At 44.3% G+C, this 15,647-nt stretch overlaps 1 protein-coding gene across 5 annotated transcripts in view; it reads right to left on the bottom strand.

Annotated features, from left to right (window-relative positions):
* The window catches only part of PIAS2 (protein inhibitor of activated STAT 2), a 33,079-nt gene extending 20,357 nt beyond the window's left edge, over positions 1–12,722 (bottom strand). For 3 of the 5 annotated variants that reach the window (XR_008574654.1, XR_008574653.1, XM_054809705.1), the window contains exons 1-2: positions 12,605–12,715; positions 3,810–4,284 (exon numbers count right to left, since the gene is read on the bottom strand). Coding sequence is in view for 3 of the 5 variants with exons in the window: in XM_054809705.1 (XP_054665680.1) it covers positions 3,810–4,284; positions 12,605–12,628 (499 nt within the window). In the remaining 2 variants the exon portion in view is untranslated. Of the gene's footprint in view, positions 1–3,809; positions 4,285–11,745; positions 11,901–12,604 lie in introns of those variants that run through there. The other 2 variants (XM_054809703.1, XM_054809704.1) reach the window with 2 other exon arrangements.
* Positions 12,723–15,647: the final 2,925 nt, after the last annotated feature.

Genomic DNA, 15,647 nt, shown 5'->3' with positions numbered 1-15,647 from the left:
ACGGAAGCTACAACAGGCACTGTAAACAATGCTGGTTAGTGATGTTTGCTGCTCTAGGTACTGGAGGATGACCAACAATCCGTATATGCCTTGCTGAGGTACAAGTCACAGTCTAAAAGAGTATTAGCAGTTAGAAACTAGAATGTTTCAGAGGATGCAAACAGCTTGCAAAAGGTTTATAAACAATATTACCAAATAGTTAAGGAACAGTTTCTATGATGTAAGGTAAGACAGGTTGAATCTTGAGACAGAAAAAAATGTTGTTTCCAAATAATTAAATATGTTTAAGAGTGAGGCAACTGAGGAAGCTAACCTGAGATTTCAGGTTATCTGGAAGACAAAGGTCCACTCTATATTTTAACATACAGTATAGCAAGAACCCGTAGCCTGATAAACCTTCACTATTGGAGTCCAACACTGAACTTTGCTGCACAAAGTATATATTCCAGTGCCTGATGTCAGAACTTGCAGAGTTGTTGCAGTGACATAAGCCTAAGCTAACAATCAGTTCTCTTTGTGTTGTTGCAATTCATTAATTACTGATCCTAAAATCATTTTCCTGTTGGCCCCGACAGATGTGTTCCTCACTTGTACCAGGCAGAGATTTCAGGTCCAAAACTTCCAGACAAAAATGGAGGTTCAAACTAGATATTTGGAAGTGTTTATTTACTGAGAGGGCAGTCAAAACTAGAATCACAGAATGGTTTGGGTTGGAAGGGACCTCAAAGCCCATCTAGTTTCACCCCCTGCCATGGGCAGGGACACTCTCCACTAGACCATGTTGCCCAAAGCCCCATCCAACCTGGCCTTGAACACTGCCAGGGAGCCAGGGGCAGCCACAGCTTCTCTGGGCAACCTGTGCCAGGGCCTCAGCCCTCTAACAGTAAAGGATTTCTTCCTAATACCTAATCTAAATCTCCCCTCTTAGTTTAAGACCATTCCTCCTTGTCCTGTCACTCCCTGCCCTTGTCACCAGTCCCTCTCCAGCTTTGCTGTAGCCCCTGCAGGGACTGGAAGGTGCTCTAAGGTCTCCCCAGAGCCTTCTCTTCTCCAGGCTGAACAACCCCAACTCTCTCAGCCTGTCCTCATAGGAGAGGTGCTCCAGCCCTCTGATCAGCTTTGTGGCCTCCTCTGGACTCGCTCCAACAGCTCCATGTCTCTCCTGTCCTGGGGACCCCAGAGCTGGATGCAGTACTCCAGGTGGGGTCTCACCAGAGCAGAGTAGAGGGGCAGGATCACCTCCCTCGACCTGCTGGTCACACTTCTTTTGATGCAGCCCAGGACACGGTTGGCTTTCTGGGCTGCAAGCGCACACTGCTGGCTCATGTTGAGCTTCTCATCAATCAATGCCCCCAAGTCCTTCTCCTCAGGGATGCTTTCAATCCATTCCCTGCCCAGCCTGTAGCTGTGCTTGGGATTGCCCCGACCCACATGCAGGACCTTGCACTTGGCCTTGTTGAACTTCATGTGGTTCGCACATGCCCACCTCTCCAGCCTGTCCAGGTCCCTCTGGATGGCATCCCTTCCCTCCAGCGTGTCGACCACACCACACAGCTTGGTGTCGTCGGCAAACTTGCCGAGGCTGCACTCGATCCTGTTGTCCATGTCGCCGACAAAGATGTTAAACAGCACCATTCCCCTTCTACCCTGTCATAGAAGGCCACCAAATTTGTTACACGTGATTAAACCCTTAGTGAAGCCGTGTTGGCTGTCACCAATCACCTCCTTTTCCATATGCCAGAGCACAGTCTCCAGGAGGATCTGCTCCATCATCTTGCCAGGCATAGAGGTGAGACTGACCGGCCTGTAGTTCCCTGGGTCTTCCTTTTTACCCTTCTTAAAAATGGGGGTTATGTTTCCCCCTTTCCAGTCAGTGGGAACTTCACCAGACTGCCAGGACTTCTCAAATATGATGGAGAGTGGCCTGGCCACTCCATCCACCAGTTCCCTCAGGATCCACAGATGCATCTCATCAGATCTCACGGTGTTGTGTACCTTCAGGTTCCTTAGATGGTCTCAAACCTGATCTTCTCCTACAGTGGGTGGTTCTTCATTCTCCCAGCCCTGCCTTTGCTTTCTGTGACCTAGGCAGTGTGGCTCAAGCAATTACCAGTGAAGACTGAGGCAGAGAAGTCATTGAGTACCTCAGTCTTCTGCATATGCTGGGTAACCAGGTTGCCTGTTTCATTCTGGAGAGGGCCCACATTTCCCTTGTCTTCCTTTTACCACTAATATAGCTATAGAAGCTTTTCTTGTTGTCCTTAACATCCCTGGCCAGATTTAATTCTCTCAGGGCTTTGGCTTTCCTAACCTGATCCCTGGCTGCTTGGACAGTTTCTCGGTAGTCCTCCCAGGCTACCTGCCCTTGCTTCCACCCTCTGTAAGCTTCATTTTTTTTTGTTTGACTTTGCCCATGAGGTACATATTCATCCATGCAGGCCTCCGGGCAGTTTTGCCTGACTTCCTCTTTGTTGGGATGCATTACTCCTGAGCTTGGAGGAGGTGACCCTTGAATACTAACCAGCCTTCTTGGGCCCCACTTCCCTCCAGGGCAGGAAAAACTACCTGCACTCCAGAGTCCCTTACTACCACCCCCAGGGCTCTGTAACTCTTCTTGATGCTCCTCAGACTGCTGCTGGCTGTGTCATGGTGCCCACATAAAACAACAGCAGCAGATAATAGTCAGTGGTCTGTACAAGGCTTGGTAGTATCTCAGAGGCATCCCTGATCCAAGCCCAGGGTAAGCAGCACACCTCTCTACAGAGCATGACAGGCTGGCAGATAGGTGACTCCATACCTCTCACGGGTCACCTGCTACTATCGCCCACCACCTTTTCTTAGTTGCGCTTGTTGTTACATGGGAAGCAGACCAGGCTGCCTTACTCAGCTGGTCCTTGCCATTGTAAGCTTCCATTCTTCTGCATCACTGGTGCCCCTCCCTTCTGTGTGTGCCGGTGGGCGAGTTTTTGGCTGTTTGGCCATGGGTTCGCTACAGACTGTGCTTGGAACCAGCTACCTAATTCCTCCTGCGCCTCCCTGATGTTACACAGCCTTCTCACCACCTCCTACAGCTCAGCCACCTGCTGCAGGTCATGCACCTGGGCACACCTTGTGCAGGCAGGTCTCCCTGCCCCAGGAGAAAGATGTATGCTGCTCCTGCCATCTGAGGGAGGGGTGCCCCTGACCTGTCACAGAACAGTGCCCAGTTGCTGGGTTACCTGTACTTCATGTTCCCACTGGGCCAGCAGAAGGCCTCTCCTTCAAAGGGCACCTTCCCCACGTGCCCCCCCCCGTGCAGACTGCCATCCCACACTGTTTGCCTGCTCCTGGCCACCTGTGCTCGAGGGCTGCCTTTTGTAGTTGTGGCAGCCAGTGCTGTAGGAACAGGCTTCCTAGAGACACAGTCATGCACCAAGTCTGTCAGTATTTAAGAGGTATTTAGACAATGCCCTTAACTATTACTCTAACTTTTAGTCAGCCCTGCAGTGGTTAGGCAGTTGGAAGATCATTGTAGGTACCTTCCAACTGAACTATTCTACTCTCTTATTTACTATCCAAAAAGACAGAGATCTTTAATCATATAATATTTACCAAAACAAAAAAAAAAAAAAAGAGAACAGTATTTTCTGAAGCATGGCTTGGCACTTTTGGGGACAAGTGGTGAAGAGAAGACAAGGGTAAAGACGAGAAGGGAAGGGAGTTTCCACTTTTCCCCAGCTGCAAAAAGCCATTTAAGTCTAGACTTAGTACTGTCATAAGGAACATCTATTTAATGAATTAAGCAACCTGCGGAGCTATTAAACACTTACCTAAACTTGTAGGTTTTATGAGCACATCAAGCACATCGTAAAAAGGTAGGCTTTTCAGTTGAACATCAGGATGAACAGGTGGAATTGGAGGGGATGGCTGCTGCATCTCAAAGTGGGGCTTAGTGTCTTGGAGGAGCACAGAACTGACAGGTGAGGAGGGAGACTGAGGTGTGACCGAAGTAGAAGGGAGTGGGTGAATGCCAGCAACAGCCAGGTCAGGCTCGACAGGAGAGGAACTACTGTCCAAATTGAAAACCGCAGGTTTTATAGCTGATAAGTCTGAAAGCCCTTCAATCGTTCTCGGGTACCGACGTCTATAGAGTTCTCGGATTTTTATCTGAACTGCTGGGCTGCAGCCACTCTTCAGTAAGTGCAGTGCCCTCATCAGGAGGTCATGTTTCCGCCCACTTTTGTTACGTCCAGCAAACCCCAACAACACTTGTAGTTCAGAAACACGAAAACTTGATACCATATTCTAGAAAGAAAAGAGAAATAAGCACAGGTGAACCAACAGTACCCTATTCAGGCCTTTTTGAGGAGCATGGTGAAGCACCTGAACGTCCACCATTTTACTTTCACAATTGTTATCTTAGGTACCACCCATACCTTACCAGAGTATAGTTAGTTTAAAGTGAAGAAACAAAGTGTCCAGGATGAGGGTTGAGTTTGGTTGTATTAAAGATTTCAAAAGACCTCCAACTGTTTCCACACTCAAACAACAGCAATAACAAAACCTTAATGCAACGCACGCAGTGCTGTCTTAACAGTCACAGGCAGAAGCATAAGCTCTAACACAAAATCTGTCTCACTTCATGAGGCAAACAAAAATCAGATGAGTCAGTATTATCACCTATCTTCCAACACATTTTAAACACTTCCTTATTTTATTTCTTAAGTTCTTTATAGTTTATTCTGAAACATCCTTTATTTTGGGCAGCATGTTAAATGCATGCATGAACAGAGTCCGGCACTTCAGGTTTCACTCTCGAAAAGATGGCACTGCAAGGTGGACACTTTTTAAAAAGCTACATTATATCATACTAACAAAATGTTTAACCAACATAATTGATTATTCTAGAACATCACAGAAAACTTCCTGTCCTTTTCGTATCATGGGACATTGAAAGATCTCTTCAAAGGAAATAATACCATTTACTTGATCATCAGAGTTTTGGAAGACTGAGGATTGAACTATGAAGTTCATAAACAGAGAGATTCTCATCAAAAAAAAAAAAAAAAAGGCTGCTTCTTGCATAGTGGGCTACCTTCTCCCCCCATTACTACAAACTAGTAACTTGGCATAGGTGCGCTATCTCACATTTTTGTGAGCAAGCTCTCTTTTCAGAGGTATAAAACTGCCCAGAATTATTCAAAGCAATTTCCTTCCTATTTCTGTGGGAGTCTTCCACCGTAACCCGGAGGTTAAGTTTTAAAGATAAAAGAACATCTGACTTTATGCTGTACCATATCAACTCCAGACTCAAGGACCGGCAGATGGAGGCCCTAACAGAAGGTATGAAGTAGCAGACATCTGGGATCATAAAAGATATTTTTAAAAATAACAGTTCAAAAGTGCATTGTTGACTCAAATAGTAATCCAAAATATTCATATATATTTAAAGCTTTGGGCATTCATTTCAGAAGGGATACAACTCAAAATGCAATGTTTTGGGTTTATCTTCCCTAATCCCTACTACACTATTACAGAGTTTATGCCTGTGTCTTCCAACACAGTTGAAGTTTTAACACAACTACGTCACAACCATGCTGTCAGCCACCAAAAAGACCGCCCCTAGCTGCTTGCTCCCTATTCTCCCCTTACTGTAAAAACAACTTTCTCAACATTAAGACAAATCAGGGAATAGGGTCAGGTGAAAACTGAACTTGTGCCATTACAAGACAGCAGGAGCAAGCAGCCAGGACCTGCTTTTTCAACCGCCACATTATTTGTGCATATCAAAACAACCATTAAAAATACTAACCATCAAGCACATCCTTTCCTCATGTTTGAGGGGATGAGGGTATCCTATTTCAGATACTGAATTTCAACATTTCCAGACAGCCAGTTTGGGTATGGTGATACTTCTATCAAGTTGTTATCAGGAAGCTAATCCAGCAGTCTTCAAATTGGTATTCCCCCAACACCCCATCTACAAATGCACCATGGATGCAATTACCACTGAAAGCAGCATCGCATGAGGTGCTGAGTAGCTCACCTTAACTTCTGAAGAGACCAACAGAAGATGTCACCTTAATTTCACTCCAGTAACTTCTCTCAACAGCAAAACGATACAAGAAAAGAGATGGAGCACTTTGCAAGCTGCTGGAGGAGGTTAGTTTCTGCCCGTCCTTTCCTTGCTGTTTCCTTAGTCTCACAGTCAAGCAGGGTGAAGAATATAAAGTGTTTCAGTATTCATAAAAAATAGCTTGAAGTACTATAACAGCTTTATAGTCGTGCCACATAAAAAAGAAATTGTGTTAATTGTAAAACATAATACTGATATTCAAGAATTTACCAAGAACTTCATGTTGCGTGCTTCCATAGATAGTTGCATAAGCTTGGTAGCAACGTCAGCTCCTTTATTTCAGATGCAGGCAGTAAGGGTGATTCTGGATTCCATAATCCGAATGCAAATGAATAAAATAATCCTTTACATTAAGGAAACAGCACATATTGCAAAATACTGTCTATTACCCTGCCTTCTGCACATTCCTGCAAGTTAATCAAGGTGAAGTGTGCAGTCAATCAGCTAACATTTTATGTGGAAATTCCACAAACCAGCATTTTGTTACAAGATGGATTTCATTTTATTAGAAGACACAGGCTGGCTTCAATACCATAGTCAGCAAGATTTTAAATTGACACCTCCATTAAAAATGCTTAGGAGTATAAAAAAATACATAGTTTTGTCCATCAATGCAAAAATTTTACATATGCTTTTGAAAGAAGTCTTGCAAATTGAGTTTTACTGGAAGTAATTAAACAATGGCTTTTGCAACATTTTCTCCCTAAAGCTGATTCTACATTCCCTTTAAGACAACAACAACCATATGCATGAAAACACAGCTAGTCTAGTCTACACGTTTTAGCTTATTACTCCATTTACAGATACATCAAAATGGACACTCATTATAATCAACAAAGTTTTATGAGGGCATAATATATGCTTAGGAGCATTTATAATCACGGTGCATGACAGATATTACTTACAAGAAACCCTACCAAGCTATTTTCTTTTGGGGTTCCAGCAATATTGCAGAACACTGCAGCCTAGCTATTAACATGCTTTTCACATCACTGAATTAAGATTAGACATTCAAGTTGTGTCATGTAAATGCCATCAATTTTCTCTTAAGAGAAGTTCTTTACAGCTGCACAGCCCAATAAAAAGCTTTTTTTAATACAGAAGACCAAAGCCATTTTATCTTTAATGCTTCTCCATGAACACAAAGAATAGTTTGACAGAACTTTAAGAAGGAAATTAGACTGGATAATTCAAGTACTTTAACATTCCAGAAACATTTTTTCCCCTGAAATTCATACTTCAAGGTCATAAGAAGTTTCACAGGGTTTTTTTTGTTTCTTATTGTTAAACTACAGCAACCATGATTCATAAGCAGAAATATTGTTCTAAAGCATTAAGCCGTAGGTGTATTTGGAAGGGCATTCATTGCATAGGGATGATGCTGTTAAGGAGTCCAGGAAATGCTGACATGCCACTGAAATTAAGGGCAGGCATGTTTCAGAGCAAAGTAAGGGATCAAACACCTCTCTCAAACAAAAGGTACGTGATTCTCCGCACTCCCCCTGCCAAAGCTACCTGCAATTTTAACAGTCACCGCACTTAGATATATGAAAAGGTAACCAAGATCACCCGTTAAATTCTTGACTTATGTCTACAGTAAGCACCAACAACTGTAGCTCCTAGGGCAACTGTAACTGCTCAGACAATGAATTCTACACTGCAGAAGCAATCCAAGTCAACTCAAATGTCCTAGTCAACCTCCACCTAAGAGCTCTGCTTCAGCCCCACTGGCTTCCACACGTTTTCTCAAGGTTATATAGGGAAGGGATGCACCAAGGACCAACCGCACAAATACTCACTCCTGACTTTCAGCCCTTTTCTGGACGCTCATAGCAGGGAAGCACATTTGTGACAACTTTTGCAATAAATTTGGATACATGCTGATATACAGGGGGCTAGAAGCGTGTCCTACTGTAAGAAAGAGCAATTTGTGCCTTGGATAGTTGAAGACTTCTATGCTGACACCAAATACAAATATAAATGTATGCTGGAAACAGATATAACTATAGATAAAAAACCCTTCAAGTCCTGGGAAAGAATGAAGATGTCACTAGTTAAGTCTGTGTAAGTAGTACAGCACAGTAAGAGCAGCCCTGAAAAACATGACATTTGGTGCAAACAGCATGACCACGGAGTCCTCAGTGTTACGAAGACTTTTCTTTGGACTAACTCTAGTCTGGCTCCTAAATTAGGCGTTAGTCTTCAAAGTAGCATGCACTTAACATACCAGTGAAAATCCCACATCAAATGCTTGCGTTCATTTCATATAAGACACTCAAAGCTTGACCCATTTCACTGGGGCCTGATTTTTTAAGTACCATAAACTACATTATTTCCTTCCTCTCCCTCATCACTTTATCTCAGCACAATCATTAGTTGTTAATTATTCTAGATACAACAAACTTAAGGTACTACAGTAAGTCTCACTGGTCTGAAAGAGTGATTATGCATCTAGGAAAAACAGGGAAATTGCATACGGATACAAGATAACAGTATATTATCAGAGGTTACTAACAGTATTTTATCAGAGATTATTTAATGTACTCAAGGTTAACTGCAACCTAAAGATCACTACATCACCAACAGAAACTTCTCAAAATCTGTTCTGGCCATCATTTTAAGCTTACGCCAGATCAACATGCAGAATTTGATTTCTACATCGAACCCCCAAACTGGTCAGCATATACAATACAGTGTTATTATCACAGCTAAAATAAAACAGAGGACAACATGGTGCTGGCAATGAGCTTGAATAGAACACGTGAAAACAGCTCTCTGTGTTTTCTTCTCGGCTAACAATTTAGCACTCAGCACTGCTTCACCTGGTAAACAGGAAAATGCTGTCCATTACAACTGGAAAAATAAAGCAAGAAGAGTGGAAAGACACCAAGTCTGGTAAGAATGAGAGACCCAATGCACACAGGAATGAGTGTTCCATTTCTGTATTTTAATGTGGTATCTGAACGATATTGCTCTTCACATTTGAATGGTCAGATTTCAGTACTGGGTGTGCAAGAGCAAACATTACAAGTGGGACTTAATTCCAGCATTTATAAACCCTGATTTCTCCAGTAAATTTTGTGTAATCTCACAGTGCACACACACAACATATGAGTACATTTCCACCTCTTCTCACCAAAATGATTTTTTTCCCCCACAACAGCCATGAAACTGATCACTAGTATCACACAAATTAGTTTTGGCACAGGCACATTCATTTGCCTATGAAGAGCTTTCTTCCCCACAAAGATGAAACTAACGCTTTACTTCAAAACCCTATTAAATACAAACTATGAGACTGAAGCTGCTATCTTCTAAACCAGTGATCTGCAATGTTTCAATGACAGTGTGCGCTCTGTATTATTCGTTTCCAAATTAGAGCCACAATGCCAGCAGAAACTTAGGGGAGTCAAGATATGTTTGCTCTAAGTAATAATATATAACTGATCCTCTTATCTGCAGTGTTTTGCTGGTATGCAAACCATAGCTTCAAGCCAAATCTTGGTGAGTTCAGAATTCATTGGGAGCTGGAATTGTTTTCTCACAGATGGTTCTCAGAAGGAGCTCTAGTTCCCCACTCCTGGGCCAATTCTGTTCAAAAATGCATTCACATGTCATCTCTGGCCTCTACGCCTGACTGCTGACTTCTGTTCCCCGTCCATCTATACCTGTGTAATACCTTTGACATTCAGCAGGCTGCTCGTGGGTGAGGGTTATGGATAAAGGCATGAGCCACATTTAAGAACACATCTGTGAACAACAAGTCTGGAAACCATACCTCAAAATACAAGATGGATACAGCTGTGCTCACCAGATCTTCTCAGCAACTCCCTAATATTCCAGAAACTGGTAACCTACAGAATTCAATAAATGCTAATTAATTAAGGGTTAATCTGAAGGTCTGGAAGGATAAGCATACTGGACATTTTCACCAATATCTTAAAAAAAAGTAGTGACTGTGGTTACAGCTACTTCAGAATCCTTTAACAAAACTGAAGATTACCAAAAGGCATGATGTAACAGCAGGTTCATTTAGGTCTGTTTTCTTTCACTACAAACTCTCAGTTACAACCCTTTGGTCACAGCTCCCCAGAACTTTTACACTGAAGAGCCAGAGGATGGCAGGGATGGTACTAACAAATATTAAAATCATCCTTTGCCCTCAGAATAGAAAAATGCTGCCCCTGCACGTTTCTCTCAAAAACAGAATTTAAGAGAGAACTCTGCCTTTAGTCAGTCCTTAATTTATTTACTAAAATAAATTCAACTCTCCAAATTGCCCTAGTGGCCTTCTATAAGGCAGGTAGAGACCACATACTACAGGAAATTGCAATCAACAAGAGAGCAGCAAACAATACTGGCATAAAAATATCCCGTATGTTAATCCACAAAGCAGCAGTTTAAGATCTCTCCTAAAGGTCAATTCACAAAATCTATTGGGCGAAAGGGGTGTCTCTCTTCTTTGGCCAGAGAAGAACTGGTTGTCTGAAAAAACTTAAACCTGCAAACCAAGTGCCTGGTACTCAAGCAGAGATATTCAAAAGTATACCCTTAAAAAAAAACCCCAAAAAATCCCAGCAGTCAAGGCCTTGAAGACATGAGACTATATAGTATATTCTCTTCCAAAAAATATCTAGAGATATCCCAAAATGGACCATGAGTTATTACCAGCTGGATGTTGAACATTTAGAGAAGCTCCAGGCTAACAGATTAATTTCACAGACACTCCAGTTTACAAATAAGATGAATAGGAACACCAAAAGACACTTCTTCAGACTAATTTTTTTTTTTGAACTACCTATACCTATTCTTTTGAGTGACAAAAGAACAGTCCTGTAGTTGGTCTGAAACCCAGTTCCCTTTTCCCTCCATACTTTCTGTGTTACATTTGGCAAGCAACCTGGGTGCATATATAATTTCAATGGTATTTAAGTACCCAATTCCTCGAGTCTATCAATACTTATGCATATCTAGATAAGTGATTATAGTGCTTTGGAAAATGCATATCACAGCTCCAGCTCAAGCCTGGAGAAGAGGAGCTACACAAAGAAGAGTTATCTCTGCTACAACATCTATACTGGATTTAGCCACCTACATAGCTACACCCTTTGAAAGGCCTTGGAAAGAGGGCTGAAAATCAGTCAGGACACTAAACAAGAAAATACATAAACACAAACAAGTTAAAAAAAGAAAGAAACATTTTACTTAGGAAAAAAATAAGCCAACCCTTCTTAAACCTAAGATTGAGATAGAGCACTGCTGTCCTCAAATAAAGAAACTCAGTTCTTTCCATGAGATTTTTACAACTGAGGTCCTCAGCTACACTACAGCCACTTCAACCCAAGCGGTGTTAGTGCTGGAAGAAGCCTTAGAGTAGGAAATTCTCTGGCAATTGCAGCATATTTCCCACTGTTGGTCAGACTACCTACAGTCAGTTCAGGCATCAGACCTTTCTCTACACTTAAGCCTAACTCACAGCGGTTCCTATTTATTCCTTTTATTCCTTCTGCAGGGAAGTCTGGGTCAGGGTGGGGGGAGTTCAGCATGCATGTAGTATTCCTGCCGCGGCACTTCTGCAGGTGTGGATGCTGCAGAAGGACAACGTTCTCCTTCTGAACAAAGATACTCACAGATTGTCCAACAAACACAAGGAAAACCAGAAACGATGTAGTTGGTTCTTTGTGTGCACTCCTCAAAATATGAAAGGCCACCCCATACACGCTGAAAAATCTGGTACACAAAGTCCACAAGTGCAATATAAAGGGCGTTCAAGTGAAGATAAAACGGGTCTGAAAAGATATACAGGATTTCACCTTCACAGGCAGTTTTCCCGGTTAGAGACTGGTTAATGACTTTCCAAAAAAAATTCAATAATTACTAGCATTTTCCAAAAATCGGTAATTACTCGGCATTCTCCCTTCAGTTCGCAGTAAGGGCATCAGTGCGCCTGGCCCTCCCGAGGGCACGGAGCCCCGCCAGGCGCCATCGAGCCTCCGGCACCGGGCCGGGGCCCGGCTTCTCTCCCGGTCGGGCCGCACGGCTTTTATCATGTGGGGAGAGGAGGGAGAACCCCACCGCCAGCACGACTCCCACGGCGGAGATGGAAAGCTGGCGCGCACACACACACCCGGGAAGTGACAGGGAGGCTTCGCCCCGGGCAGAGCCAGCAGCGCAGCCGGCTCCCGCCGCCCCCCGACCGCGTTTCAGGGCGGCCCCGCTTCCTCCCCGGGGAAGGCGCAGGCGGCCGCGGGGCCCCGGTGGTTTCCGGCATACCGCCCCAGCGACAGGCGCTGACGGCTCGCCGCCCCCCTCACCCCCCACCCCCCCCCCCCCCCGCTCCCCCGGCAAGCACCGAGAGCTGCGGCGAGGGCTCCCCGTGAGAAAAAAGCCGGGAGAGGGGGTGGTGGGCGAGGGCTCCCCCCTGCCGCGGGAACGGCCGGGAGACATTTTGGCCCGCGTCTCCCCGCCGCCGCCTCTCTCCCTCCTCACCCGCAGCTCCTCGAAATCCGCCATTTTCTACCCGCTGCTGCTGCTGCTGCCGCCGCCACCGCCGTCGCCGGGCCCCGCCGCCACCATCGTGCACCCTGTGCGCGCCCTGGCACGTGACGGGGGAGGGCGGCTCCGGGGTGGGCAGCTCCGCGCCGCCTCCCGGGGCCGCCTCTCCGCCCGGCGGGGCGACCCTGCCTGAGGGAACTCGTCAGGGGAAAAAACAGCCGGCTGCTGCACGCACCGACCCGCCGGTACCGGCCCGCTCTGCCCCTCACCCAACCGGGCCCCTCCGCGACCCCCGGGGTCCCTAGCAGGCCCACACCCGCGGAGCGGTAGGGAGGAGGCTCCGGCAGCAGCCCCAGGCTCGGCATGGAAGCGAAGCGCTTCGGGGACATCGGCGTGAGGAGGGAGCACCCCTCGGGGCTGCACATGAGCACCGCGGCGGACATAGTTATTATATTCACAGAAAAGGAAGAACAGTAATAGTCTTGGAATTGAAGTGTATTAAATGAAAAGGTTGGACTTGTGCTGTGACTTGATAGCTTTCTTAGTTTTATCCATCTCATCAAAAACATTCTCATCATTTGTGTTAGAATGATGGTGTGACACATTTTATTAATAAAAAATGAAGCGAAAATGTCACTGGCAGTAAGCTTCAAAACGGGATAATGGGTTTCCCGCTGTAAGGGAAGTGTTGAGACATTTACAGAAAAATAAACATCGAGGTGCAGCTGAGAATATTATTTTCAAAAGCAGCCAGAGATCATTACATAGTCACAATAATTACCTAGTCACAATATTCTGTTTCATTTGCAACCAGGCCGTTAAACCAAACAACTGATTTATTGCAGTAAAAAAAGGCAAAACTGAGCCAACAAACAGGCCAGCAGCCAAACTGACTCAAACAAGAAGTTGAAGAGAGACATTGGGGAAAAAAAAATGTTTGAAACGCAAAATGTATTTGCCCATATTAAGCAAAAGCCAGCAGTTTTTGCATGATTGATGGATTCAGAGCAGTAACAACAACCATAAGATATCTCGAAACAAACTGAGTACACGAAACAGGGAGTTCTTAACGGGCCACGTCGGCAGCAAGCTCTGCTGGGAGGGATCCTGGCTGACAGTTTGGGGAACAAAGAGCTGAGCTTTTACAGAGGGTACCGATCCCCGCCATACACACTGGCTGTGATCGCTTAATATTGCTACAAGATCTGGACACATAGGAACTCAATAATTCACATTAATAGCAGTAATTTTGCAGCAGCCTTTTGAGGCAGGCTTTCCTTTTTATTTGCTATCAGCTAGTCCAAGATAAACCTTTAGTTCTGCTAAAGTTTTTAACCATAACCACAGCTAGGTAGTCCTTCTCTGCATAAGCTGGTTCTGTGCTTGGTCTTACAATAGTAATTTCCTTGAAGATTTAAACATAAGGACTTTATTAATTTCAAACCTCTTTTGTTAGTCAAAACCAGGAATTCACAGCTGAATAAAGTGTGCTGCCTGCCACACCGCTGCGCAAGTTAAACTCCCAACTCCATCAAACATTTCTTTTTCCCTGCAATTCAATACCAGACTAACGGGGCAAGCTGCAGGCAAGGATCTCTTAGATCATTAAAGCACACACCAGCACAGGCCAGACCAAAGTCATCTCTCTTCTTTCAATGCACCCTCACATGTTTCTTCTTTCAGATATACCAGGAAATACATCAACATTCAAACTCACACCAGAACCAGGCTTTTTTTTTTTTTTCTCTCATGTATACTCACCTCTCACTTCATAACCACATCTTTCAATCTTCCCATTCATCTCATCCCCAATATCCACTGGGATAACAACGAACAGATTATAGTCTGTGTTTGAACACCTCACATGCATAAGATAACAAAGTCATTCTCATTTTTTGCTTGAAGAGTTCCTTAGAGTTCTTCCCTTCATCATATTTTGTTTCCACCCCTGCTTTCCCTCCCTTTCTCCTGCTCATTACTGGGACCATACACCCTTGGGAAAAAAACCCATGTACTCCATACTTCTGGTTCTCAAGATTCTCCCTAGGTCCCTACTCCACAAAAACATAGGGTACAGGTCTATCCTCTCCCATTATTTTACCTCCACACCAAGGTTTCTTTCAAATCCCCCTCTTCTGTTTTTTTTCAGTAGCTAGAGTCAGTCTCCCCGTTTGCTCCAATTCTTCAGTATCCTGGTGGTTCATCTGAGTGCCTCACACAAACATCGACACCTGACTTAACTCCCCAGATACCAGACCATCTTAGCAGCTTACAAAGTTTCAACATTTCCAACATTTCTCCCTCCACCAAACTTTTAAGAAACCTACCTCAAGCGTCAGACATTCTTCCAGCTTCTGATGTTGCTGCTTCTTGCACCTCCACTTCCGAAACTTCTTCCTTCCCCTCCTCTTTCTCTTTTCATGACCCCCTGCTACAGCTCCTAGAGTACTTCCCGCATTCTCTCCATAAGTTCTTTCTGATTTTGCAATACAGGCTTTAAAACTAGGCCTAGCACTAGCCATCAGAGAAACAAACCACCTGCCCTTCTTCAAGGCAACCAGCTCGTACTCCAATCTGAGAGGATATTACTGCAGCAGTTGCTGGTTTTCCCAATTGGTTCTAATTAGGGTAGGACAGGATAGGTGCCAAGTATCCTGCCCCCTAAATTGAGTTAGGCTTGTTAGGGAAAAAAAACAAAAAGAAACATCTGGGCTTCAGCCATCACTGGTCATTTTTCTAGGACTATACACAGTATGTCCATACAAGAACTGACTCTTCCCACAGCTGTGTTATCTGCTGAAATCGGGACATCTGATCATCTAAACTCTCCCTGCTTTCCAAAAACACACTGCAGACAGTTAAAAACAAAGCAACAAAACAAACCCACCCTACAGCTGCTCCCAGCATTGCAACAATTAAACTCATCAGCATTATACCTCAATGAACTCCTCCTGTGCTGCTTAACCAGCTGCTAACAAACAACTGAGTATGAATTACAAGCAGTGAGATGACTGAGTTGATGGTACATTTTTTGTGT

The sequence above is a fragment of the Grus americana genome, chromosome Z (genome assembly GCF_028858705.1).
Source record: "Grus americana isolate bGruAme1 chromosome Z, bGruAme1.mat, whole genome shotgun sequence".
Taxonomy (NCBI): domain Eukaryota; kingdom Metazoa; phylum Chordata; class Aves; order Gruiformes; family Gruidae; genus Grus; species Grus americana.
Note: the sequence above shows the minus strand (reverse complement) of the source record. Positions and strands in the feature narration are given on the sequence as shown.